Source organism: Salmo salar, chromosome ssa10, assembly GCF_905237065.1.
Source record: "Salmo salar chromosome ssa10, Ssal_v3.1, whole genome shotgun sequence".
In the NCBI taxonomy this organism is placed as follows: Eukaryota; Metazoa; Chordata; class Actinopteri; order Salmoniformes; family Salmonidae; genus Salmo; species Salmo salar.
This window is the reverse complement of record NC_059451.1, coordinates 96067209-96094403: the sequence shown is the minus strand read 5'-3', so window position 1 is coordinate 96094403 and position 27195 is coordinate 96067209. Positions and strand designations below refer to the sequence as shown.

General features: G+C 43.3%; 1 protein-coding gene across 1 annotated transcript in view; it reads left to right on the top strand.

Moving 5' to 3' along the window:
- The window catches only part of LOC106561335 (WW domain-containing oxidoreductase), a 286217-nt gene that overhangs the window by 9628 nt on the left and 249394 nt on the right, over positions 1-27195 (top strand). Inside the window, exon 5 of the mRNA XM_045688261.1 lies at positions 12468-12574. Within this exon, the coding sequence (XP_045544217.1) occupies positions 12468-12574 (107 nt within the window). The remainder of the gene's footprint in view (positions 1-12467; positions 12575-27195) is intronic.

The following is a 27195-nucleotide window of genomic DNA, read 5'->3' as shown; positions in this document are numbered from 1 at the left end:
TATATATGGTTATATTTACAATGGTTGCCATTTTCTTGTGGCAACAGGTCACAAATCTTGCTTCTGTGATGGCACACTGGTATTTCACCCAGTAGATATGGGACTTTATCAAAATTGGATTTGTTTTTGAATTCGTTGTAGGTCTCTGTAATCTGAGGGAAATATGTGTCTCTAATATGGTCATACATTTGGCAGGAGGTTAGGAAGCTGAGTTTCCACCTCATTTTGTGGAATCTCTCTCTCTCTCTCTGTGTCTGTGTAAAGGTAGTCTCCTCTAGTCCTCAGGTCCACCTGTATGTGTGTACCATTGATCCTGTAGGGACTGTAATCCTGCCTCAGGCCTCTCATCCAAACCCATTAACAGCTCCTGTTCTAGCCTTCCTTCATTCATTCATTCATTCATTCATTCATTCATTCATTCATTCATTCATTCATTCATTCATTCATTCAACCAACTAACTAATGCTACACAGTTACTGTACATTTACTGGCCAAGAGTCCACTGTACTGTTTGTCCTTAAAGGGCTACGGTCACTGGGTGCAGCAAAGGACAACTTATTTAACTTAATTAGAATATTGTTAGCAATACTTGTAGTGGTACTGCATGGTCCAGGGGAGGTGTGTGTTCAGTCTGTTAACTTGAGAGCCCGTCAGTATCTTTGTATTTTTAGTTCTTCATAACACTAAACCTGCTAGCTGTCAACACTTTGTCCTCTGCATGTTCACACCTGTGAACATGTCCTGTTTTGGCTGTTCTCATCCAATCTCTACACCGTGAAAGGTTTTGTTTCTGATATTTCTTCAATAGGGAGAATAGAACATGTGAGTGAGGCAAAGCATATATTTGTACTAAATATCTACATCCATATACAGTGTTACATGTGTACACTAGATACTCTATAGAACCTGTGTGTGTTCAGGTGAGGACTGTTGGTCTCTGTAGTGTCTTGTTATTAATTTGATAATATGACGTATGATGAGTTATGGTTAGTTATGGTCCTTGCAACCCTCTGTCTCACTACAGCAGGACTAGATGTAGAGACAACTACCCATTCATATCCATCACGACTGGCTCCACAAATAAGACTTCTGTTAAAGGATTATTGGATTCTTATTTATTTTAATCAATTTGATGAATACATTTTTTTATCAAGTTGATTTCAAGAACATTTAATTTCACTGTCACGACATAGATTTTTGTGTGCATGATTTGGGGTTTTGGTTTGGTAAATTTCAAGATTTTATAGAGGACATTTGCTGGTTTACAGGTACTCTAGCTCAGAGTTGTTTCTCTAAACATGCAGAGAATTGTATTTAAACAGCTTTCCCCAATCCCCAGTCCAGTAAGAGGACAAGTACATTAGTGTGTCTAGTTTGAGAAACAGATGCCTTACGAGTCCTCAACTGGCAGCTTCATTAAATAGTACCCGCAAAACACCAGTCTCAATGTCAACAGTGAAGAGGCGACTCCGGGATGCTGGCCTTCTAGGCAGAGTTCCTCTGTCCAGTGTATGTGTTCTTTTGCCCATCTTAATCTTTTATTTTTATTGGCCAGTCTGAGATATGGCTTTTTCTTTGCAACTCTGCATAGAAGGCCAGCATCCTGGAGTCGCCTCTTCACTGTTGTAACGGCTGTCTGAAGTAGTAGACCAAGGTGCAGCGTGGAATTTGTTCATCTTTTATTTTAGATGAAAAAAGGGCACTTCACAAAGAAACACAGACGACAGCCAAACAGTCCTGTCAGGTATCCTAACACACTAAACAGAAAACATCTACCCACAAAACCCAAAGGAGAAACATGCTGCCTAAGTATGACTCCCAATCAGCAACAACGATGTACAGCTGTTCCTGATTAGGAGCCATACCCGGCCGAAACAAAGCAATCCCCAACATAGAAATACAGACATAGAATGCCCACCCAAATCACACCCTGACCAAACCTAAATAGAGACATAAAAAGGCTCTCTCAGGTCAGGGCGTGACAACTGTTGACGTTGAGACTAGAGGTCGACCGATTAATCGGATTGGCCAATTAATTAGGGGCGATTTCAAGTTTTCATAACAATCGGTAATCTGCATTTCTGGACACCGATCATGGCCGATTACATTGCACTCCACGAGGAGACTGCGTGGCAGGCTGACTACCTGTTATGCGAGTGCAACAAGGAGCCAAGGTAAGTTGCTAGCTTGATTAAACTTATCTTATAAAAAAACAATCAATCTTAACATAATCACTAGTTAACTACACATGGTTGATGATATTACTAGTTTATCTAGCTTGTCCTGCGTTGCATATAATCGATGCGGTGCCTGTTAATTTATCATTGAACCATAGCCTACTTCGCCAAACGGTTATTTAACAAGCGTATTCGCGAAAAAAAGCACTGTCGTTGCACCAATGTGTACCTAACCATAAACATCAACGCCTTTCTTAAAATCAATACACAAGTATATATTTTTAAACCTGCATATTTAGTTAATATTGCCTGCTAACATGAATTTATTTTAACTATGGAAATTGTGTCACTTCTCTTGCGTTCTGTGCAACAGAGTAAAGCTATATGCAGCAGTTTGGGCCGCCTGGCTCGTTGCAAACTGTGTGAATACAAACTTCGCCAAACGGGGGATGACTTAACAAAAGGGCATTTGCAAAAAAAGCACAAACGTTGCACGAATGTACCTAACCATAAACATCAATGCCTTTCTTAAAATCAATACACAGAAGTATATATTTTTAAACCTGCATATTTAAATCCAGGTTAGCAGGCAATATTAAACTAGGGAAATTGTTTCACTTCTCTTGCGTTCATTGCACGCAGAGTCAGGGTATATGCAACAGTTTGGGCCGCCTGGCTCGTTGCGAACTAATTTGCCAGAATTTTACGTAATTATGACATAACATTGAAAGTTGTGCAATGTAACAAGAATATTTAGACTTATGGATGCCACCCGTTAGATAAAATATGGAACAGTTCCGTATTTCACTGAAAGAATAAACGTTTTGTTTTCGAAATGACCGTTTCCGAATTTGACCATATTAATTTTTTATTTTTTTTTACATTTTTAGTCATTTAGCAGACGCTCTTATCCAGAGCGACTTACAGTAGTGAGTGCATACATTTCATTTCATGCATTTTTTTTTTTTGTACTGGCCCCCCGTGGGAATTGAACCCACAACCCTGGCGTTGCACACACCATGCTCTACCAACTGAGCCACAGGAAAGCCATATTAATGACCTAAGGCTTGTATTTCTGTGTGTTATTATGTTATAATTAAGTCTATGATTTGATATTTGATATAGCAGTCTGACTGAGCGGTGGTAGGCAGCAGCAGGCTCGTAAGCATTCATTCAAACAGCACTTTTGTGCGTTTGCCAGCAGCTCTTCGCTGTGCTTCAAGCATTGAGCCGTTTATGACTTCAAGCCTATCAACTCCCGAGATTAGGCTGGTGTAACCGATGTGAAATGGTGCGCTAATAGCGTTTCAATCGGTGACGTAACTCGCTCTGAGGCCTTGAAGTAGTTGTTCCCCTTGCTCTGCAAGGGCCGCGGCTTTTGTGGAGCAATGGGTAACGATGCTTTGAGGGTGGCTGTTGTTGATGTGTTCCTGGTTCGAGCCCAGGTAGGGGCGAGGAGAGGGACGGAAGCTATACTGTTACACTGGCAATACTAAAGTGCCTATAAGAACATCCAATAGTCAAAGCTACATGAAATACAAATGGTATAGAGAGAAATAGTCCTATAATTACTATAATAACTACAACCTAAAACTTCTTACCTGGGAATATTGAAGACTCATGTTAAAGATCTCATGTTCTGAGCAAGGAACTTAAACGTTAGCTTTTTTACATGGCACATGTTTTTGCATTATTTAAACCAGATTGAACATGTTTCATAATTTATTTGAGGCATTATATTAAGTTAAAATAAAAGTGTTCTTTCAGTATTGTTGTAATTGTCATTATTACAATTAAATAAATAAATAAATTGTCCGATTAATCGGTATCGGCCTTTTTGGTCCTCCAATAATCGGTATCGGCGTTGAAAAATCATAATCGCTCGACCTCTAGTTGAGACTGGTATTTTGCGGGTACTATTTAATGAAGCTCCCAGTTAAGGACTTGTGAGGCAGCTGTTTCTCAAACTAGACACTCTAATGTACTTGTCCTCTTGCTCGGTTGTGCACCGGGGCCTCCCACTCATCTTTCTATTCTGGTTAGAGAGAGTTTGCACGGTTCTGTGAAGGGAGTACGAGCGTTGTACGAGATCTTCAGTTTCTTGGCAGTTTCTTGCATGGAATAGCCTTCATTTCTCAGAACAAGAATAGACTGATGAGATTCAGAAGAAAGTTTTTTGTTTCCAGCAGTTTTGAACCTGTAATCAAACCCATAAATGCTGATGCTCCAGATACTCAACTACTCTAAAGAAGGCTAGTTTTATTGCTTCTTTTATCAGAACAACAGTTTTCAGCTGTGCTAACATAATTGCAAAAGGGTTTTCTAATGATCAATTAGCCTTTAAAATGATAAACTTGGATTATCTAACACAACGTGCCATTGGAACACAGGGGTGATGGTTGCTGATAATGGGCCTCTGTACGCCTATGTAGATAAATCATAAAAAATTTGCAGTTTCCAGCTACAATAGTCATTGACAACATTAACAATGTCCACACTGTATTTCTGATCAATTTGATGTTATTTTAATGGACAAGAAATGTGATTTTCTTTCAAAAGCAAGGGAATTTCTAAGTGACCCCAAACTTTTGAACGGTAGTGTATAATATGATCATCCTATCTCTAAACATCATTCGCTTGGCGTTTTAGGTCTTTGAGTGTTATTTGTTATTCATGAAAGAGTGTTATTGTTCGGTGTTTGTGTTGATCCCTGTGTTGTGTTGTGTGGATTATGAGCTAGGCCTGCTCTCTCCTCTCTCTGGAAGGACAGCTTACTAAACTGATGCAGCCAGTCGCAGAGAAAGAGAGAGAGAGGGAGGGGACAGGAGGGAGGCTCAGTGTGCAGGTTAAGCCCATAGCCAGGCTTTGTGAGTGAGCATTAGATTGAGGCAGATTTGTTAAGCATAACTGCCATTAAATTGGCAGCAAAGCCCTGGTATTTACTGCACCACTGCTGTTTGTGAATAAGGAGCCCTTAAAGAGCGGCCCAGCCATGTGTTAAGCCCACCGCCTGGTAAGGAGGGGATTCATTATTCATGCTTGGACTGACTGGGAGGAAGTAGAGGATAACAAGATGCAACGGACATGTGTGTGTCTCTGTATACACTGTATGTGTGCAAATATGCTTGAGTGTGTATGTACATCTTCACTGTGGGACAATCTCTTGTGTAAAGTCCCCTGTCTCTATCTCTAGTGTAAAGTCCCCTGTCTCTATCTCTTGTGTAAAGTCCCCTGTCTCTATCTCTAGTGTAAAGTCCCCTGTCTCTATCTCTTGTGTAAAGTCCCCTGTCTCTATCTCTAGTGTAAAGTCCCCTGTCTCTATCTCTTGTGTAAAGTCCCCTGTCTCTATCTCTAGTGTAAAGTCCCCTGTCTCTATCTCTTGTGTAAAGTCCCCTGTCTCTATCTCTTGTGTAAAGTCCCCTGTCTCTATCTCTTGTGTAAAGTCCCCTGTCTCTATCTCTTGTGTAAAGTCCCCTGTCTCTATCTCTTGTGTAAAGTCCCCTGTCTCTATCTCTTGTGTAAAGTCCCCTGTCTCCTTGGACGTGGCTGGTGTTATTATAAATAAGGAAATGGAAGGGTTTTACAACTGGCATTTCATGTCCTCTCTGAGGAAGATGTTTATTGGCTACGTAATGAGAACCAGTTATGGTTGGTTAGTCAAATTATTCAACTTTATTAACCTTGGATCAAATTCACAATGCAGTCCCAAACTGTTGTAACATGCGAGGGAATTGCGTCGTAGGCCAAGAGGGTTCGATAATGATTACAGTTGTAATATAATTTAACTGGAATGTTTAGAGAGAGAGGATGGAATACATATATGTGCTTAAAGCCCTCAGTGGAATCAAATGAAAGGCGACTGGGTTATTATGTGTAGTGAAGTAGTTTATGGAACCATCAGGTTTACAGTCTGGGGATGATGAGATGAAGCTACATAGGGGGGATTTTGATGACAGTGATGGAAAATAGCCCTCCTCCGGTGATGTGTGTGTGTGTGTGTGTGTGTGTGTGTGTGTGTGTGTAACCTCGGTACAGGAGTGACCGTTGTTATTGGAGGCCATGATGAAGTGTGTCCATGTGTGCATGCGTGTGTGTGCGTGTTTGTGTAAATGTAAGGTAAGATAAAGGCTGAGGTGACCAGTGTGTGGGAGAGAGAGAGAGAGAGAGGGCAGGCAGTGTGGAGCATGAGGCAGGGGATAGGGGGAAAGGGGACAGGAGGATTGTGCGGGCCAGGTGGGAGGTTAAGAGGGGCCAGGCCAGGGGTAATAGAACCACTACAGGCCTCTCAGGTGGAACAACTTACACCTGGGCTGTAATTACAAACCATACATCCCACTTTTGGGGTGACACCACCTCCCTGGAGCGAATGGAAGGGCTGCAGTTGGAATGGAGGAGAATTAGAGCGCTCCTCATTGCAGGCGTGGAGTATTCTCCAGTCTTGTGGGGCTTAAAATACTCTGGAGTAGGAACAGGTGTATTCATCGTTGAGACACACAGGAGGTACTGCAGTAAGAATAGTTAGGAAATGGGTAGAGCTGAGTGTTCATTAGAGCAGGTGGAAGTTCTCTATAGAGCGAGAGATTGAGAGTGTAAACCTTTTTAGTTAACACTGTTAGTGGAGTGGTGTCAGGGTGTGAAGAATTGTGTTGTACACTGTTGATATGGTAGAGAGAAAGAGAAGGAGCACGAGATATTTGGGGGCTAAAGAGAGGGAGGTTATTTACCAGAAGATACCGACCCTACTGTTACGCTTGTTTACACTGTGCTGGGGTCGGAACACAATCATGGTTACATTAAGACACCTTGGAGCCTGTCGAGATATTGGTTGGAAAATTCACCTCAATGCAGGGATGAGATATGCCACTGTTTTACTAATTTTACCTTTATCCACACTGCTCTGTCGAGAAGCTTGAAATACTGCTAGTTTTGATAAAGGTACAATTTGGAGTACAGTGTCATATCCCATCCCTGCATTGAGGTACGTTTCCTGAACCAATATCTCGTGCTGGGTTCACAGTGTCTTTATGTAACCATGATTGCCATTCTGACCAAGGGCAGACTTAGCGATTTTCCTTCAATTTACAAGTGGCTGAAACTATCTCACCGGAGAAAGCATTCGAGCGAGCACAACAGCGCCCCTCTGTCTTACTATATGTAGCCCATGTATCTGATGCTGTCTGGCCAGAAAGAGTATGACATGCCATCATTATTTTGTCCAGACAGCATTTTATACTTTTATAATTCATATGTCAAAATTCATAACCAACTGACTCTGTAGACACAATGCTTACATTTCTGAGCATTGGTCTATTTATTTCTGCAACAACACTCTCACTCATCACCACAAGTTGTAAGCAAGCTCGTTCCAGCTCTTCCTAAAGACATGACTGACATGTGGAAAAGAGGCTGGGCTATCAGCTGGTCATTGATGCTGATGATTGATGTAAATCTGCTAGTTAGCTAGCTCCATTTCTTTTACTGATTTGTAATTTACCTCTGTGTCGTTCTCTCTCTGCTGCGCGTATCAGCCAAGCAGACCGAATGTTGATGATGCTGTTGGCTAAATCAAGTGTTAATCAATGGTATGCTGCTTTGTATTACTGCTTTGGCATTTAAACCAGGTATCTATCTACACACACTAGAATGGTGAGCGTATCTCTCAAGCCATGCATGTTTGGATACCGGGTGCGTGCAAGCGCCGTACAGGGCAGATCAACAGGCGCAACCAACCAACGGACGGGTTGGCGGTGGGGGGGTGAACTTGATGACAACTTGCGGGCAGTGAATTCCGAACAACAATGACAAAGAATGTATATAAAAAAATCATTTTGGGGTCCTTTGGAGACTGGAAGGGGAAAGGGGCTTGTGCACGTGTCTGCCCCTAGTCTAAGGGTCGGGGCTGGGGTTCTACTAAGCTAACGTATGGAATTGTTTTAAGATACTAAGGATCATTTAGTTATTTGATTAGGAATTTTATATATATATATATAATGAAACATTGAATTTGGCCTTATCGCTATTAGCCCATAGAAACACATTTAATAACACATTCATACATGGAAAAACAGATAGTCAAAAATGTTATCAAAAGGAAGTATGTTTTGAAGTGTCTGTTCTGTATGTGAGAGATATAAGAAAGCTCAGAATTATTTTTATAATATTTTATCATGGAATTACCCGTATACCTTTAATGTGGAAATGCCATATTCACTTCCATTCATTTTTCAACCCGGTACCTTCAGATGAGTCTAGTGACACTTGTGGGGGTCATAGAGAAAAACGGAAAACACCATCGTTCGTAAGTCTCATCTTTCCATAGAGGGTCATATAATTGTGTAGCCCAAACCGTTCGGACGCTACCAATGTTTTCGTGAGAAGACCGATTTTCGGGATGTCTCCTGGCCTGACAAATACTGATGTAGCTCGGCCACCTTCCACCGCCGACATCGGTGGATTTTGATGGGGATTGTTTTCTGACTTATTTATTATGTCTCCAGCGGAGCATGAGAAGTTCTCAAGCTGAGAAATGATTATTTTTGTATCTATTTTTTTTATGCCCAGATCATGAGGCCCCTTGATGGTGTGAGGCAATCGCCTCTTCTGCCTAATGGTAAATAGACCAGTGCTTCCGACTTCAGTGCAGCTCAGTGTAAACAAGAATAACGGTAGGGTCTGAATCTTCTGGCAAGGGAGGTTATCTGTTCGCCAAATAAACATGTTTACCGTTGTGGGTTTTAATGATCTGATTTTAGCTCCGTTTGCCCAAATCAACACAGTTCATTGTAGTAAAATGCTTTTCCATTTGCCAAATAAACAGGTTTACTGGTAATGATCTCATTAGGCTGAGCCAATACACCTGTGTATGGAGGAAATACGGAGAGGGGTGTTGGGCCTCGCAGGACAAACAGAGCGTTAAATCACACTCATTATTGGGGATATGAGGATGGCCAGGATCCTAATGTACCATACAGAGCATCCATCCACTGCTTTATAGAGATCTTTCTCTGATTGTACAATAATTCAGTGTTTTACTTACGGATGCTGTGGACCTTCAAAGTGAGCAAAGTTGCTGTAACTCTCTGGACCTCATTTCCTAGTGATCTAGTCTGGATTATAAGCATTTTTAATGGAGATTCTCCACTGAAAATGCTTTTTAATCCTGAAGTAGTCTTAATGTGGGTCCAGGAAACCAGCCCTAAGAGTGTGGTGTGTCTTTCCCTAGTCTAAACACCTGCTGTTGAGTAGTCCTCTCATTATCCCTGAGTAGAACATACCCCAGCCTGACCTCCTGTCATGTTCTACAGTCTGAGTGGAACGCTAAATAACCTCCCCCTGTTGTTCACCTGACCAGGAACTAATCTCCACACCACCTCCGTACAGGAAACACAGGCTTGAGGGTGGGGAGTCTTTGTAAACCAACGCCACTCTCGTTATTTCACAATTAATGCCAAGCCCTTGTTATTTGTCATGAAGAAAACACGTCTCTGTCGCCCATGTTGTTGTTGTCATATTCTAATTTGTACTCCATTATGGAAAACACTGGTGTCGATTAATTTCACTTTCATGCTTGGTACACACAACAAGTGAGTGTGGGGTGGCGTTGTTTACCCAGCTGCCAGTGTTCTTGTCCAATGTAGACAGGATGGAATAATCATTGTTTAAGCTGTAGCAGGCGTGTTGTTCTGTCCGTCCTGTTCTGACTGCTGTTTATTCTTTGTAAATATAAGTAGAACCTTGGGTTTGTTGCTGTCTGGTTCATTGTATAATGTAGGGTAAATCAGATGTTTTGTTTGAGAAACATTCCCGTTTGACATATTAGTATTTGTATTTGAACTGGTAGGGGTATTTGAACAACTATAAAACTAGTCTGAGTGAGAACATGCTTATGTTTGTTTCAAGGCTCTGTGCTACTTGGTATGTAAGATTATGCCTGTTCAAACACATTTTAAAAAGTGTTTATTTAGAATTTTCTCAAAGTCAAAGTGCAACACTTTCTCTTGTTTCATTTAGTTATTATGTTCCTGTCCTTTTCCTGCGAGTGGACGTGTGGCAGTGCATTTTCCATTACACCTAATAAGGTGTCATATGATTTAATTCCATGCTTCAGTTGTCATCGAGACCTTCCAATCCACTCCAATTTACAGTTTTAATAGATATTACTCTTTAACACTCCACTCACAATTAGGCCTCCTAGTTCTCCATTTAATGAAAATCAGATTAAGACCTAATCTAATTACTGGTTGGTTTTAATCCACGCTGGCTGTGACACTGGCTGTCTGCCACTCCCTCTCTCAGCTCCTCACTGTCACAACCACTTAGCGTGCATCAGCCTGCCCTACCGGCCTGTCACTCACCTCTGTGTGTCTGTCTGTTTCTGTTTATTAAAGATGTATAAATGAGCGTGAAAGGATATGATTGAGAAATAGTGTACCACTGAGTGGATACTGAACGGTTTATAGCACACTGTTAATATCAACATCCACGGATGGGAAAGTTAGTCGATCTTAACAGGAAATAAAAACAGGATTTAAGGAAAAGTTAATCTCGTAAATGAATTCTACCTCTGGGTTGAAATGACCCATTTAGACTGGCAATTTGGAAATGAACTTCCGTCTCCATCTTGTTTTTTTTTTGTCCGTTTTATCGTGACTACATGATTTGGATGGAGTCGTGAAGTAGTCTGTGCTGATAAATCCAGTTTTTATCAGAACCACTCTTTTCATGTAATAAATGTCTTTATCAGTCCGTCTTTGAAGTGCTAGAATATCACACCAAGGTTTTATATGGAAGTTTTTCTCAAGTCAGTGGAATGGTTCAGATTTTCTAGTTGTCTTCTCTATAACTTCAGTAGTTAACCTAATCATCAACATCATTATTATTATTGCTAGCAGAACTGATACCGCATTATCACTCCAACCAATATGAATCTCCATGTTTCTCTCAGTACAGTCAGTGGATAGGGATCACTTCTAAAATGGCTTGTGGTTGGTTTCCTATAACTGTATCACAGACTAGCGGAGTCCTGAACCACATTAATTCAATCAGTTTCATCACTTCACAGAGACATGATTCACTTTCCCTACTAGACCCTTTGGCTTCCTCCTCAGTGATAGAATCCATATCTATGTTTAATATCATTTCTAACTCATCTTATTCCCCTTCACAGTCAATTGCCCTGAGTATCTCCAAATTATCTCCCAAAATAACTCATCTTTAAAGCATTACTCCCTCCGTCTCCCTCCTCTCTCTGTCTCTATCTTCTCTCCCTCCACCCCCTCTGTTGCTCCCCTCTTCCATGCCCCCTCCTCTCTCTGTCTCTATCTTCTCTCCCTCCACTCCCTCTGTTGCTCTCCTCTTCCATGCCCCCTCCTCTCTCTGTCTCTATCTTTTCTCCCTCCACTCCCTCTGTTGCTCCCCTCTTCCATGCCCCCTCCTCTCTCTGTCTCTATCTTCTCTCCCTCCACTCCCTCTGTTGCTCTCCTCTTCCATGCCCCCTCCTCTCTCTGTCTCTATCTTCTCTCCCTCCACTCCCTCTGTTGCTCTCCTCTTCCATGCCCCCTCCTCTCTCTGTCTCTATCTTCTCTCCCTCCACTCCCTCTGTTGCTCCCCTCTTCCATGCCCCCTCCTCTCTCTGTCTCTATCTTTTCTCCCTCCACTCCCTCTGTTGCTCTCCTCTTCCATGCCCCCTCCTCTCTCTGTCTCTATCTTCTCTCCCTCCACTCCCTCCACTCCCTCTGTTGCTCTCCTCTTCCATGCCCCCTCCTCTCTCTGTCTCTATCTTCTCTCCCTCCACTCCCTCTGTTGCTCTCCTCTTCCATGCCCCCTCCTCTCTCTGTCTCTATCTTCTCTCCCTCCACTCCCTCTGTTGCTCCCCTCTTCCATGCCCCTTCCTCTCGATTCAACTCAAGGGCTTTATTGGCATGGGAAACATTGCCAAAGCAAGTGAAGTAGATAATAAACAAAAGTGAAATAAACAATAAAAAATTAACAGTAAACATTACACTCACAGAAGTTCCAAAATAATAAAGACATTTGAAATGTTGTAACAATGTGCAAATAAACATAAATATGGGGTGTATTTACAATGGTGTTTGTTCTTCACTGGTTGCCCTTTTCTTGTGGCAACAGGTCACACATCTTGCTGCTGTGATGGCACACTGTGGTATTTCACCCAATAGATATGGGAGTTTATCAAAATTGAGTTTGTTTTCAAATTGTTTGTGGATCTGTGTAATCTGTGTAAACATCTCTCTCTCCCTACCCCTGTCGCTCCCTCCTCCCTGTGTGTAGGTTTTGAGACAGCCAAGTCGTTTGCCCTCCATGGGGCCCATGTGATCCTGGCCTGTAGGAATCTCTCCAAAGCCATCAAGGCTGTCAGCCTCATACAGCAGGAGTGGGTGAGTCCCACACTACTGGAGCTTTATTATCCTATACATACACACTGCTGGAGCTTTATTATCCTATACATGCACACTGCTGGAGCTTTATTAACCTATACATACACACTGCTGGAGCTTTATTAACCTATACATACACACTGCTGGAGCTTTATTATCCTATACATGCACACTGCTGGAGCTTTATTAACCTATACATACACACTGCTGGAGCTTTATTAACCTATACATACACACTGCTGGAGCTTTATTAACCTATACATACACACTGCTGGAGCTTTATTAACCTATACATGCACACTGCTGGAGCTTTATTAACCTATACATACACACTGCTGGAGCTTTATTATCCTATACATGCACACTGCTGGAGCTTTATTAACCTATACATGCACACTGCTGGAGCTTTATTAACCTATATATACACACACTGCTGGAGCTTTATTAACCTATACATACACACTGCTGGAGCTTTATTAACCTATACATACACACTGCTGGAGCTTTATTAACCTATACATGCACACTGCTGGAGCTTTATTAACCTATACATACACACTGCTGGAGCTTTATTAACCTATACATGCACACTGCTGGAGCTTTATTAACCTATACATACACACTGCTGGAGCTTTATTAACCTATACATGCACACTGCTGGAGCTTTATTAACCTATACATACACACTGCTGGAGCTTTATTAACCTATACATGCACACTGCTGGAGCTTTATTAACCTATACATACACACTGCTGGAGCTTTATTAACCTATACATACACACTGCTGGAGCTTTATTAACCTATACATACACACTGCTGGAGCTTTATTAACCAATACATACACACTGCTGGAGCTTTATTAACCTATACATGCACACTGCTGGAGCTTTATTAACCTATACATACACACTGCTGGAGCTTTATTAACCTATACATGCACACTGCTGGAGCTTTATTAACCTATACATACACACTGCTGGAGCTTTATTAACCTATACATACACACTGCTGGAGCTTTATTAACCTATACATACACACTGCTGGAGCTTTATTAACCTATACATACACACTGCTGGAGCTTTATTAACCTATACATACACACTGCTGGAGCTTTATTAACCTATACATACACACTGCTGGAGCTTTATTAACCTATACATATGTTACGCCCCTGAAAAAGGGGAGAAATAATCACGAGAGTGATACGGTATTATTTCCTCAGTGAGAACTTTTACTGTAATCATTTTACCAAAGTAACACATTTTACAAAAGTAACACATTTTACAAAACAACAGATCTACAGGAAAGAGCTAGTGTTGTAGGGTACAAGGCTTATTCAAGTCACAACAGTATACTCTGTAATTCACTGAAACATACACTCATTTCAATATAACTGTCAAGCACAACGTTTTAACTCAGTAAACCATAACTTAATTTATCAACAGTCAATAAAGTGTTTGAAAAACCCTTACACAAATAACACCGCAAAATATCTTATTAGCAACACACATGTTCATTCACGATCGACATAAAATGGCAGCTACTCTCAGTACGAAGCTAGCTTTAGCTGCAACCGAGCAGGGCTCATATTACTCTGCAAACTTAACTCTAACTTCCTCAAGATGTTACTAAGACACACCTTAAACACTCTTGACATGTTAGCGAATTATTACATTTAAATGACTCTGTTTTCATCAATAACGTACCTGAAAAAGGGGAGAAATAATCACGAGAGTGATACGGTATTATTTCCTCAGTGAGAACTTTTACTGTAATGAGGAAAAGACCGCGATTTCCCCGCGAACTTGGGTGGAGACCAGAGCAATCGATCTCAGGCTCATAGATTAAAGAGCATTTAGTAGATCACAGATTAACACTTTTCCCCTTCAATTAGGCACCACAAAATAAAGTAATCAATATAACGTTTACACATTCCTTTTACAATTCTTACCTTTTGTACGCTTGATGGATTTTAACTTTAACACAATTATGAATGTTATCAATCTCTATCAACTAATACAGAATGCATGATCTTTTTAACCTCTATGGGCTAGGTGGGACGCAGGCGTCCCCCCCGTGGTGCACTCCATCAACAGCAGGTGCATTTCAAGAGCGGCAAATTTGAATCCAAATAAATGTCAAAATTCAAATTTTTCAAACATACAACTATTTTACACCCTTTGAAAGATAAACATCTCCTTAATCTAACCACGTTTTACGATTTCAAAAAGGTTTTACGGCGAAAGCATAAATTTAGAGTATGTTAGGACAGTACATTTACAAGAGTTGTGTGTAATGTTTTGTCAATTCAAAGACAGGGTCACCAAAACCATAAAACCAGCTAAAATGATGCACTAACCTTTTACAATCTCCATCAGATGACACTCCTAGGACATTATGTTAGACAATGCATGCATTTTTAGTTCTATCAAGTTCATATGTATATATCCAAAAACAGCATTTTACTATGGCATTGATGTTGAGGAAATCGTTTCCCTCCAATAACCGGCAGTCAAGTCAGCATCACAAATTAAATAATTAAAATTAGAAAACATTGGTAAAATATTATATTGTCATTTAAAGAATTATAGATTTACATCTCTTGAACGCAATCAACTTGCCAGATTTAAAAATAACCTTACTGGGAAATCACACTTTGCAATAATCTGAGCACTGCGCCCAGAAAAATACGCGTTGCGATACAGACTAGTCGTCATGTTGGGGAGATCTAAAATCGAAAATACTATGTAAATAATCCATTACCTTTGATTCTCTTCATCAGATGTCACTTCCAGGTATCACAGGTCCATAACGAATGTAGTTTTGTTCAAAAAAGCTCATCATTTATGTCCAAAAATCTCCGTCTTGTTAGCACATGATCTAAGCCCGCCGGACTTCACTTCATGAACGAGGGGAAAAAATATATTTACGTTCGTTCAAACATGTCAAACGTTGTATAGCATAAATCATTAGGGCCTTTTTAACCAGAACATGAATAATATTCAAGGTGGACGAATGCATACTCTTTTATAACGTATTGGAACGAGGGTACCCAACATGAACTCGCGCGCCAGGTGTCTAATGGGCCATCATCGTTCCATGGCTCTTGTTCGGTCAGATCTCCCTCCAGAAGACTCAAAACACTTTGTAAAGGCTGGTGACATCTAGTGGAAGCAATAGGAAGTGCCAAAATATTCCTCAGCCCCTGTGTTTTTCAATGGCATAGGTTTAAAGGTAATACAACACATCAGGTATCCACTTCCTGTCAGAAAATGTCTCAGGGTTTTGCCTGCCAAATGAGTTCTGTTATACTCACAGACACCATTCAAACAGTTTTAGAAACTTTAGAGTGTTTTCTATCCATATATAATAAGTATATGCATATTCTAGTTACTGGGTAGGATTAGTAACCAGATTAAATCGGGTACATTTTTTTTATCCAGCCGTGCAAATACTGCCCCCTAGCCCTAACAGGTTAACCTTAGATGTTTTAAGATCCTCACATACTATGAACTTACTAATACTTTTTAATGTATAACAGGCTATGAGTATTTCCTTTAACCTGTCACACTCTCCCCGACAAAATAAATGTTGCCCCAACATTACCAACAACGTCTTCTTCAACAGTCTGTCTGCACTGGACCTAGGAAATCCTCTTCTGTAAGGTAGTACTTGAGCAGAGGTCAAGGGTCACAGTTCAAATATAACTAACAAGTTATTTTCACAGTCCATATCTGTTGACCAGCTGTATAAACAGTCCATAAGCAGTCTTTTCTCATACTATTGATCAACAGTCCATCCATTTTAATGATCTATATGCATAGTCTGCAAATTGTCTCTTGTGACAGTCTGTGAAATCAGTCAGTAGTCCATGGTCAAACATGTCAACTCTGTAGCCTCATGTTTGCTGAAGCCCATACATGTAAGGTGGCAGAAAGTAACATTGCTGTAGTGATGGCAGCCATGGAACCATTCCTGGTGCAGAGTAGACAGGGAACAACTGTGGCTGGATACTGTAGCAGGAAGGGATACCAAGCTGATCATAGGTGATACGTCTTGGAGGGTGTCTCTCTCTTTGTGGCAGCTGGTAGGCTGGTTCCTCAGGTTCAGCAGCAGCAGTTAATGAAGGAAAGGCACTTGGTGGACGATCATCAGGCACATTTTCAGCAGGCAAGTTCATCTCCTCAGCAGGCAGGTCTTTAACTGTGGTTGTCTCCTCCAGCCACTTTTCAACCAGAGGCTGTGCTGGTTGCGTATCAGGTACTGGCACTGCAACTGTCTGTTTCACTGGTGGGGGCCTGTGTTCCCACTCTCTTGCTGGTTCAGCGTCCCTCTCCTCAGGTACTGTAGGAGATGTGGGAACCTGTAGCGGCTCATGATGAAGGTCATATTCATCCCCGCTGTCTTCATCAGAATCTAGAGGCTCTGATTCATGCTGATGTCTCCTTTTTTTCTGACTTTTGTCATCTTTGGTCATTTCTGGTTGTATCTCAAAAGGTAAGTGGTCACAGGACATGAGCAGGTTTCTGTGCAGGACCCTGGAGCGTCCCCTACCCTTTTCTGGTCTCAATTCATAAATCGGCAGGTCTGAACCCATTTGTCTCACTACTGTGTGAATTGTATCTTCCCAATAGTTACGGAGTTTTCCTGGTCCTCCTCTTGGTGTCAGGTTTTTAATCAGAACTCGCTCGCCAGGCTGTAGCACTGAACTCCTAACTTTAGTGTCATAGTTCTTCTTACTTCTTTCAGCGGCTTTCTGAGCATTTTCATTTGCAATGGCGTATGCTTCTTCCATCCCTCGTTTCCAGTTCTCCACGTAGTCTCGCTGGTTACTGGAACCTGCCTCTGTGCACAATCCAAAGAGCATATCAACTGGAAGCCTGGGTGATCTCCCAAACAGAAGATAAAATGGTGAATAGCCAGTCACTTCGCAACGGGTGCAGTTATAGGCATAAACCAGTTTGTTCAGAGACTCCTTCCAGTTTGACTTTTGTGTCTCAGTTAGTGTCTTTAACATTTGCAACACTGTTCTGTTCATGCGTTCCACTTGACCGTTCCCCATCGGGTGATAGGGTGTTTTTCTGGACCCCGCCATGCCACTGAGTTTCTTTAACTGATGGAACAACTGATTTTCAAATTCTCCCCCTTGGTCATGGTGGATGCGGGACGGGAACCCGAACTTCAGGGCAAAGTCATTGAAGATGAGATTTGCAGCAGTTTTACCTGACTTTGATGTGGTGGCGTAGGCTTGAGTGAAACGTGTAAAATGATCAACAATCACGAGGATGTACTCATATCCCCCTTTGCATCTGTCGAGATGAAGGAAGTCTATACATACCAGTTCAAATGGCTGTGTCGTCACAATGTTTGTCAGAGGAGCTCTTGTTTCATGGGCTGGCTTTTTCTGCTTGACACAGCTACAAGTTTTAGTCACATAGTGCTCGATGTCAGCTTGCATATATGGCCAGAAGAAGCGGTCACGTACTAGTGATACAGTGCGGTCAGTACCTTGGTGTCCCATGTTATTGTGCAACTCTTCCATTACTTTACCTTTGTACTGCTCTGGTAGAACTAACTGCTTGCGGGCTGTAGTGATTCTGTACAGAATGCCATCACTGTCTATTGTCAATTTGTCCCATTCCCTGAATAGGCATTTTGTCTTTGGACTGCATTCCTTTTGCTCTTTAACTGGCGGTTTGGAACCAGACAGTTTGAAATTGAGCACAGGACAGATGACCGGATCAGATTCTTGTGCTTCTCTTATCCCATCTTTTGGGATCGAGCTGATTGTTGCAGTGGTTGTCTCACCTTCAGCTGATACTGACATAGATGCAGCTGAAAGTGACCAAGGTACAACAGCCTCTTTCTGTACCTCAACTGCTTGTATCGTGGCGGCAATGGTGTCTGGTGGAAGCTCCTCAGAACATTCTTCCATCAGTGACTCTACATCCAGTGGCATCCTTGACAAAGCATCTGCATCACCGTTCTCTTTGCCTGGCCTGTACTTTATTGTAAAGTGGAAATCAGCCAATTCTGCAACCCACCTGGAAGTGGTTGCGTTCAGCTTTGCAGTAGACAGAATGTAGCTGAGCGGGTTGTTATCGCTGTATACAGTGAAGGTCGGAGCATAGTACAAATAATCACGGAACTTATCAGTGATTGCCCATTTTAGAGCTAGAAATTCTAGCTTGCCCGAATGGTAGTGGTAGTTCTTCTCAGCTGCTGTTAAGGTTCGAGAGCCATAAGCAATGACCCTAAGCTTCCCATCTTGCTTTTGATAAAGAACTGCTCCCAAGCCTTGGTGTGACGCATCAGTGTGTACAACAAATGTCTGAGTGAAATCAGGGAACCCTAAGACTGGTGGGTGAAGCAAACACTCAATCAGCTGTTCAAGTGCCTGTTGATGCTGGTCAGTCCACAGGATTGGCTTGTTTGAGGGCACCACATGACTTGCTTTCTTTGTTTTTGTTTTCTGTGGGTGGTGAGGTAATTTCTCTGAATCTGCTTTCAGGAGGTCATACAGGCAGCTGGCCCTCCTAGAAAAGTCTTTGATGTACTGTCTGTAGTAAGTGAGTAAACCAAGCATTTTTCTGAGCTGGCCCACAGTCTCTGGTCTGATTTCTTTCAATGCTCTTACTGCTTCAAAATCGGCTGGGTCAACTCGGCTGCCCTCTGCAGACACTATTCTGCCCAAATAACGGACCTGGGGTTTAAAGAGATCACACTTACTTGGTTTGAGTTTAATGCCATACTCTCTGAGACGCTGCAAAACTTTTCGCACATTATTCACATGGCTGTCGAATGTTTTACTGAAAACTAGCGTGTCGTCCAGATAAGGAATGCAGATGTTATCCCGGAGCCCTTCCAAACACTCCTCCATACACCGCTGAAAAGCTGCAGGAGCGTTCATGAGGCCGAATGGCATACGTATCCACTCATAGAGTCCCCATGGGGTCACAAATGCTGTCAGTGGTCTGCTTTCTTCAGAGATTTACCCCTGGTGATACGCTTTTCCCTGGTCTAAGAGGGAGAACCAGGAATTACCACCTAAACTGTCCATGATGTCTTGGACCCGAGGGATGGGATGTGTCTTTCTGTTCAGGTCTCTGTAATCTATACACAACCGGAGGGTCCCGTCCTTCTTCCGAACGCACACGACAGGTGAAGAATATGAAGAGTTTGACTTCCTAACCCAGCCCTGGGCTATGAGGTCATAAAGGTAACCCTTCATCTCCTGATACAGTGGCCTGGGCACTGACATGTATGTGCGCTTGACTGGTTCAGAGTCCTTTAGAGAAATAGTCATTTTCAATTGTTCAATAGAGCCAATGTCATTGTCTGATCTGGAGAAGGAGTGACACTCTTCTCTAAGCATTTGCCTAACAACCTCTCTCTGCTCTTCGGTGAGGTGATTTAAACCTACTGGTGGATCCCACTGTTCAGTAGCAGTACATGGGGTTTGAACGCTTGTGTGATTCACTGTGGCTGGGGTGACAGTTTTTTCAAAGACCTGGGCAGGTAACACAGTCATAATGGTTTGTACTGTACCAATTATTGTGCGTCCTAGCAGGGCAATGTCGTGGTCAGTGGGGTTAGAGACATCAAGCATGACAACTGGAAAAACACCTTTCCTGACTCTGACTAGTGTGTCAAAGAACTCAAGGTCGTCTGGCCACTGCGGGTTCAGGTCTGGCTGGAAAAGCATTGTCATGTCCTCTTTGAAAGGCTGGGAAGCTACACGGCACTCAATCTGAATGCTACTGTGTTTTGGTACAGCAACCTTCTCTTTCTTGGTTCTCACTGCATATTCATCTGTCTGTTCTGCGCTAACAGCCTGTATAAAAGCTCTCACCTTGTTTCTTTTGAGGCTTGGGAAAGCTGTTTTTACTGTACTGTATTGTTTAGTCTTGTCGGTCATTGTCAGGATGTGCTCGATAACATTGAAACCTATGATGGGATGAGATAGGTGACAACCTTTCATTACTAGCACTGGGATGATCAGTTCCTTTATTTGGTCAGTTTCAGAGGCTAGCCGAAAAGTTGTTTCAATCCATCCCAGGTACGGCATTTCAGTCCCATTTGCTGCAGTCAACCTTAGACCATCAGGTGAGTCCAGGATTTCTGAAACATCTCTCAGCCTTGCATTTGGGAGAGATTTCTCTTTCCATCGTTCATCAATGACCGATACCTGAGAGCCTGTGTCCCATAGAGGTTGGAGGTGGTGGCGATTCAGGTGACACTCAATAAGGCACTGTCTGCCAACTAGCGAGGTGACCTTACGGGGGTGGCAACCTTGAGCTAGGGATGGTAAAGAGTGGGCATTTTCCTCTGTGCAGGAAAACCTTTCCCTGGTAGAGTCAATTTTCAGGTGAGTGCATTTTTCCCTATGTTTAGTCCAATGTTGGTTTTGACATACTTTGGAACAGTACAGTGTCTCTTTACATGATGAACATTGTTTCAGGTTCTCAAATGAATCTTCTCGGGCACAATTTGCACATTTCTGGGACTTTTTGGTAGCTACGGTTAACACTCGTCCCTCAGCGGTAACCCTTCCCCGTTTAAAGGGGCCTCTCTTGATGGTCTGACTCCCCCGGATTTTACATCCAGCTTGAAAATGTTCTCCACTCCCACATCGGAAGCAGTGTGTGCAGCGTGCATCTGTTCTGGCCTGCTGGCAGACAAAACACCTCCTTGGAGCTTGAGCAGAGCGGTTGGTATACAGGTTAGGTGCATATTGATGCTGAGCAGAGTCAGGTGCTTGGGGCTGACTGTAGTTGCTGTAATACTGCTGATGGGAAACAGGTGGCTGGGGGTCCCTATCTGGCCTCCTAACTGGAGGTGGGGCATAGACACAAGGCGGTGACTGAAACATAGGCTGCTGTAATGTCTCCTTAATCTGAGCAATCTCTGCACTGAGACCTTTGAGAGAAGCTACACCTGTCTTAAGTTCAGCTAACTCTGTTAACAGTTCTGCGGGTATCTTAGCTTTGGCTTCCTTCACAGGGCACTTTGCAGATGGCGTATCTTCTAACTGGACTACACTTACCGTTGTAGCAGGCTGTGGGGAATTAAACCGCCTTTTGTTTCGTCTTTCTATCTCATTAGCACAAGCAATGTTAAGCTTCTCTAGCAAAACCTCATCTGATGTTTCGCTATCTAGCAGGAGAGGCTGCATGTCTATCCTGATACTGTCACTCTGGAGACCTGTAAGGACTGTGTGTAAACACATGCGCTGGACTAGAGCAGGGTCATACTTAAGCCCTGATTCTGACTCCTGGGATGCAAACAGTACTTTCTGCCTCAAATCTAAGACGCGCATCAGGAAGCTTTGAGGGGTCTCCTTGCTATGCTGTGCTTCTGAAGCTAGCTGTTTGTAAAGCTCTGTTGCACTCTTCTCTTGGAAGTGGGAACGCAGGATACATCTAAGTGTGGGAAGAGTTAGCTGGGGTTTACCCTCCAAGTAGCTGCGTAGCTGTGAGCCTGGAGAAATAGCCCTGACTACTGCGTCTACTATTTCTACCTCAGGATAGCTTCTGTTAAGTCCATTCTCGATCTGATGGGCAAGGCTGGAAAAAATCAGTTTATCTTTCTGGCCCGGTTCACCTATCTGACCAGAAATTTTAAACTCTTTGCGCCAGTATAAGCTGGGCTGTGCACTGGGTGAGAGCGGCACGCTCACCTGAAGATTAGCATGGGGTTGGGGCTGACGCAGAGAATCACTGGCTTTGGCTGCAGTAATCTGCTCAGTTCCCACCCCTTGTTGTGGGGTTGCAGTTCTCAGTTCCTCTATTCTGTGATGTGTTCCGGATGTTTCAATATCCTGGTCAGTTTGCCCTGTTTTGTTATCTATGCCACTGATCATCTCTGTCATTTTGTCTTTAAGTAGCAACAATTCCGACATGCCGCCATCTTCTAACTCTGCAGCTTCCTCTCTTTCAAGGAACCTCATAATGTGAGTCATCAATGATATGCGGGATTTATCTTGAACATCTCTTCTCTGTTCGCCTGAGATGTCAAGGAAATCACATATCTCTAGTAACTTGTCTTTAGTCAGGGTGTGCAATTCTCCTACTACCTCTTCCTGTAGTTCTTCCAAGGCGGTCGTCATGTTGACAGAACAGGAGGAACTTTTACTGTGCAGGAGTTGACTCTGAATTAGACGGTCCTTACTGTCTCTGATGGTCGATCAATGGCCTCAGCTGACACGTACTTAACCACCCACTTCCAGCTCCCCTCGAACAGCAACACTTTCCTCACTGCAGCCTGCCTGAGTTGTTATGTGGAGATTTAGCTGGCTCGGAATTCAGCGACCAGGATGTGGAAACTGGACATCTGAGCAGCAATCTCAGCGGAGCCTCCAAAAATGTTACGCCCCTGAAAAAGGGGAGAAATAATCACGAGAGTGATACGGTATTATTTCCTCAGTGAGAACTTTTACTGTAATCATTTTACCAAAGTAACACATTTTACAAAAGTAACACATTTTACAAAACAACAGATCTACAGGAAAGAGCTAGTGTTGTAGGGTACAAGGCTTATTCAAGTCACAACAGTATACTCTGTAATTCACTGAAACATACACTCATTTCAATATAACTGTCAAGCACAACGTTTTAACTCAGTAAACCATAACTTAATTTATCAACAGTCAATAAAGTGTTTGAAAAACCCTTACACAAATAACACCGCAAAATATCTTATTAGCAACACACATGTTCATTCACGATCGACATAAAATGGCAGCTACTCTCAGTACGAAGCTAGCTTTAGCTGCAACCGAGCAGGGCTCATATTACTCTGCAAACTTAACTCTAACTTCCTCAAGATGTTACTAAGACACACCTTAAACACTCTTGACATGTTAGCGAATTATTACATTTAAATGACTCTGTTTTCATCAATAACGTACCTGAAAAAGGGGAGAAATAATCACGAGAGTGATACGGTATTATTTCCTCAGTGAGAACTTTTACTGTAATGAGGAAAAGACCGCGATTTCCCCGCGAACTTGGGTGGAGACCAGAGCAATCGATCTCAGGCTCATAGATTAAAGAGCATTTAGTAGATCACAGATTAACACTTTTCCCCTTCAATTAGGCACCACAAAATAAAGTAATCAATATAACGTTTACACATTCCTTTTACAATTCTTACCTTTTGTACGCTTGATGGATTTTAACTTTAACACAATTATGAATGTTATCAATCTCTATCAACTAATACAGAATGCATGATCTTTTTAACCTTAGATGTTTTAAGATCCTCACATACTATGAACTTACTAATACTTTTTAATGTATAACAGGCTATGAGTATTTCCTTTAACCTGTCACACATACACACTGCTGGAGCTTTATTAACCTATACATACACACTGCTGGAGCTTTATTAACCTATACATACACACTGCTGGAGCTTTATTAACCTATACATACACACTGCTGGAGCTTTATTAACCTATACATACACACTGTTATTAACCTATACATACACACTGCTGGAGCTTTATTAACCTATACATACACACTGCTGGAGCTTTATTAACCTATACATACACACTGCTGGAGCTTTACTAACCTATACATACACACTGCTGGAGCTTTATTAACCTATACATACACACTGCTGGAGCTTTATTATCCTATACATACACACTGCTGGAGCTTTATTAACCTATACATACACACTGCTGGAGCTTTATTAACCTATACATACACACTACTGGAGCTTTATTAACCTATACATACACACTGCTGGAGCTTTACTAACCTATACATACACACTGCTGGAGCTTTACTAACCTATACATACACATTTACATTTACATTTACATTTAGTCATTTAGCAGACGCTCTTATCCAGAGCGACTTACAAATTGGTGCATTCACCTTATGATATCCAGTGGAACAACCACTTTACAATAGTGCATCTAAATATTTTAAGGGGGGGGGTTAGAAGGATTACTTTATCCTAGGTATTCCTTAAAGAGGTGGGGTTTCAGGTGTCTACGGAAGGTGGTGATTGACTCCGCTGTCCTGGCGTCGTGAGGGAGCTTGTTCCACCATTGGGGTGCCAGAGCAGCGAACAGTTTTGACTGGGCTGAGCGGGAACTGTGCTTCCTCAGAGGTAGGGAGGCGAGCAGGCCAGAGGTGGATGAACGCAGTGCCCTTGTTTGGGTGTAGGGCCTGATCAGAGCCTGAAGGTACGGAGGTGCCGTTCCCCTCACAGCTCCGTAGGCAAGCACCATGGTCTTGTAGCGGATGCGAGCTTCAACTGGAAGCCAGTGGAGAGAGCGGAGGAGCGGGGTGACGTGAGAGAACTTGGGAAGGTTGAACACCAGACGGGCTGCAGCGTTCTGGATGAGTTGTAGGGGTTTAATGGCACAGGCAGGGAGCCCAGCCAACAGCGAGTTGCAGTAATCCAGACGGGAGATGACAAGTGCCTGGATTAGGACCTGCGCCGCTTCCTGTGTGAGGCAGGGTTGTACTCTGCGAATGTTGTAGAGCATGAACCTACAGGATCGGGTCACCGCCTTGATGTTCGTGGAGAACGACAGGGTGTTGTCCAGGGTCACGCCAAGGTTCTTAGCACTCTGGGAGGAGGACACAATGGAGTTGTCAACCGTGATGGCGAGATCATGGAACGGGCAGTCCTTCCCCGGGAGGAAGAGCAGCTCCGTCTTGCCGAGGTTCAGCTTGAGGTGGTGATCCGTCATCCACACTGATATGTCTGCCAGACATGCAGAGATGCGATTCACCACCTGGTTATCAGAAGGGGGAAAGGAGAAGATTAATTGTGTGTCGTCTGCATAGCAATGATAGGAGAGACCATGTGAGGATATGACAGAGCCAAGTGACTTGGTGTATAGCGAGAATAGGAGAGGGCCTAGAACAGAGCCCTGGGGGACACCAGTGGTGAGAGCACATGGTGCGGAGACAGATTCTCGCCACGCCACCTGGTAGGAGCGACCTGTCAGGTAGGACGCAATCCAAGCGTGGGCCGCGCCGGAGATGCCCAACTCGGAGAGGGTGGAGAGGAGGATCTGATGGTTCACAGTATCAAAGGCAGCCGATAGGTCTAGAAGGATGAGAGCAGAGGAGAGAGAGTTCGCTTTAGCAGTGCGGAGCACCTCCGTGACACAGAGAAGAGCAGTCTCAGTTGAATGACCAGTCTTGAAACCTGACTGATTTGGATCAAGAAGGTCATTCTGAGAGAGATAGCAGGAGAGCTGGCCAAGGACGGCACGTTCAAGAGTTTTGGAGAGAAAAGAAAGAAGGGATACTGGTCTGTAGTTGTTGTCATCGGAGGGATCGAGTGTAGGTTTTTTTCAGAAGGGGTGCAACTCTCGCTCTCTTGAAGACGGAAGGGACGTAGCCAGCGGTCAAGGATGAGTTGATGAGCGAGGTGAGGTAAGGGAGAAGGTCTCCGGAAATGGTCTGGAGAAGAGAGGAGGGGATAGGGTCAAGCGGGCAGGTTGTTGGGCGGCCGGCCGTCACAAGACGCGAGATTTCATCTGGAGAGAGAGGGGAGAAAGAGGTCAAAGCACAGGGTAGGGCAGCGTGAGCAGGACCAGCGGTGTCGTTTGACTTAGCAAACGAGGATCGGATGTCGTCGACCTTCTTTTCAAAATGGTTGACGAAGTCATCCGCAGAGAGGGAGGAGGGGGGGGAGGGGGAGGAGGATTCAGGAGGGAGGAGAAGGTGGCAAAGAGCTTCCTAGGGTTAGAGGCAGATGCTTGGAATTTAGAGTGGTAGAAAGTGGCTTTAGCAGCAGAGACAGAAGAGGAAAATGTAGAGAGGAGGGCGTGAAAGGATGCCAGGTCCGCAGGGAGGCGAGTTTTCCTCCATTTCAGCTCGGCTGCCCGGAGCCCTGTTCTGTGAGCTCGCAATGAGTCGTCAAGCCACGGAGCAGGAGGGGAGGACCGAGCCGGCCTGGAGGATAGGTTACATAGAGAGTCAAAGGATGCAGAAAGGGAGGAGAGGAGGGTTGAGGAGGCAGAATCAGGAGATAGGTTGGAGAAGGTTTGAGCAGAGGGAAGAGATGAGAGGACAGAGTAGCGGGGGAGAGAGAGCGAAGGTTGGGACGGCGCAATACCATCCGAGTAGGGGCAGAGTGAGAAGTGTTAGATGAGAGCGAGAGGGAAAAGGATACAAGGTAGTGGTCGGACACTTGGAGGGGAGTTGCAATGAGATTAGTGGAAGAACAGCATCTAGTAAGGATGAGGTCAAGCGTATTGCCTGCCTTGTGAGTAGGGGGGGAAGGTGAGAGGGTGAGGTCAAAAGAGGAGAGGAGTGGAAATAAGGAGGCAGAGAGGAATGAGTCAAAGGTAGACGTGGGGAGGTTAAAGTCACCCAGAACTGTGAGAGGTGAGCCATCCTCAGGAAAGGAACTTATCAAGGCGTCAAGCTCATTGATGAACTCTCCAAGGGAACCTGGAGGGCGATAATTTATAAGGATGTTAAGCTTGAAAGGGCTGGTAACTGTGACAGCATGGAATTCAAAGGAGGCGATAGACAGATGGGTCAGGGGAGAAAGAGAGAATGTCCACTTGGGAGAGATGAGGATCCCAGTGCCACCACCCCGCTGACCAGAAGCTCTCGGGGTGTGCGAGAACACGTGG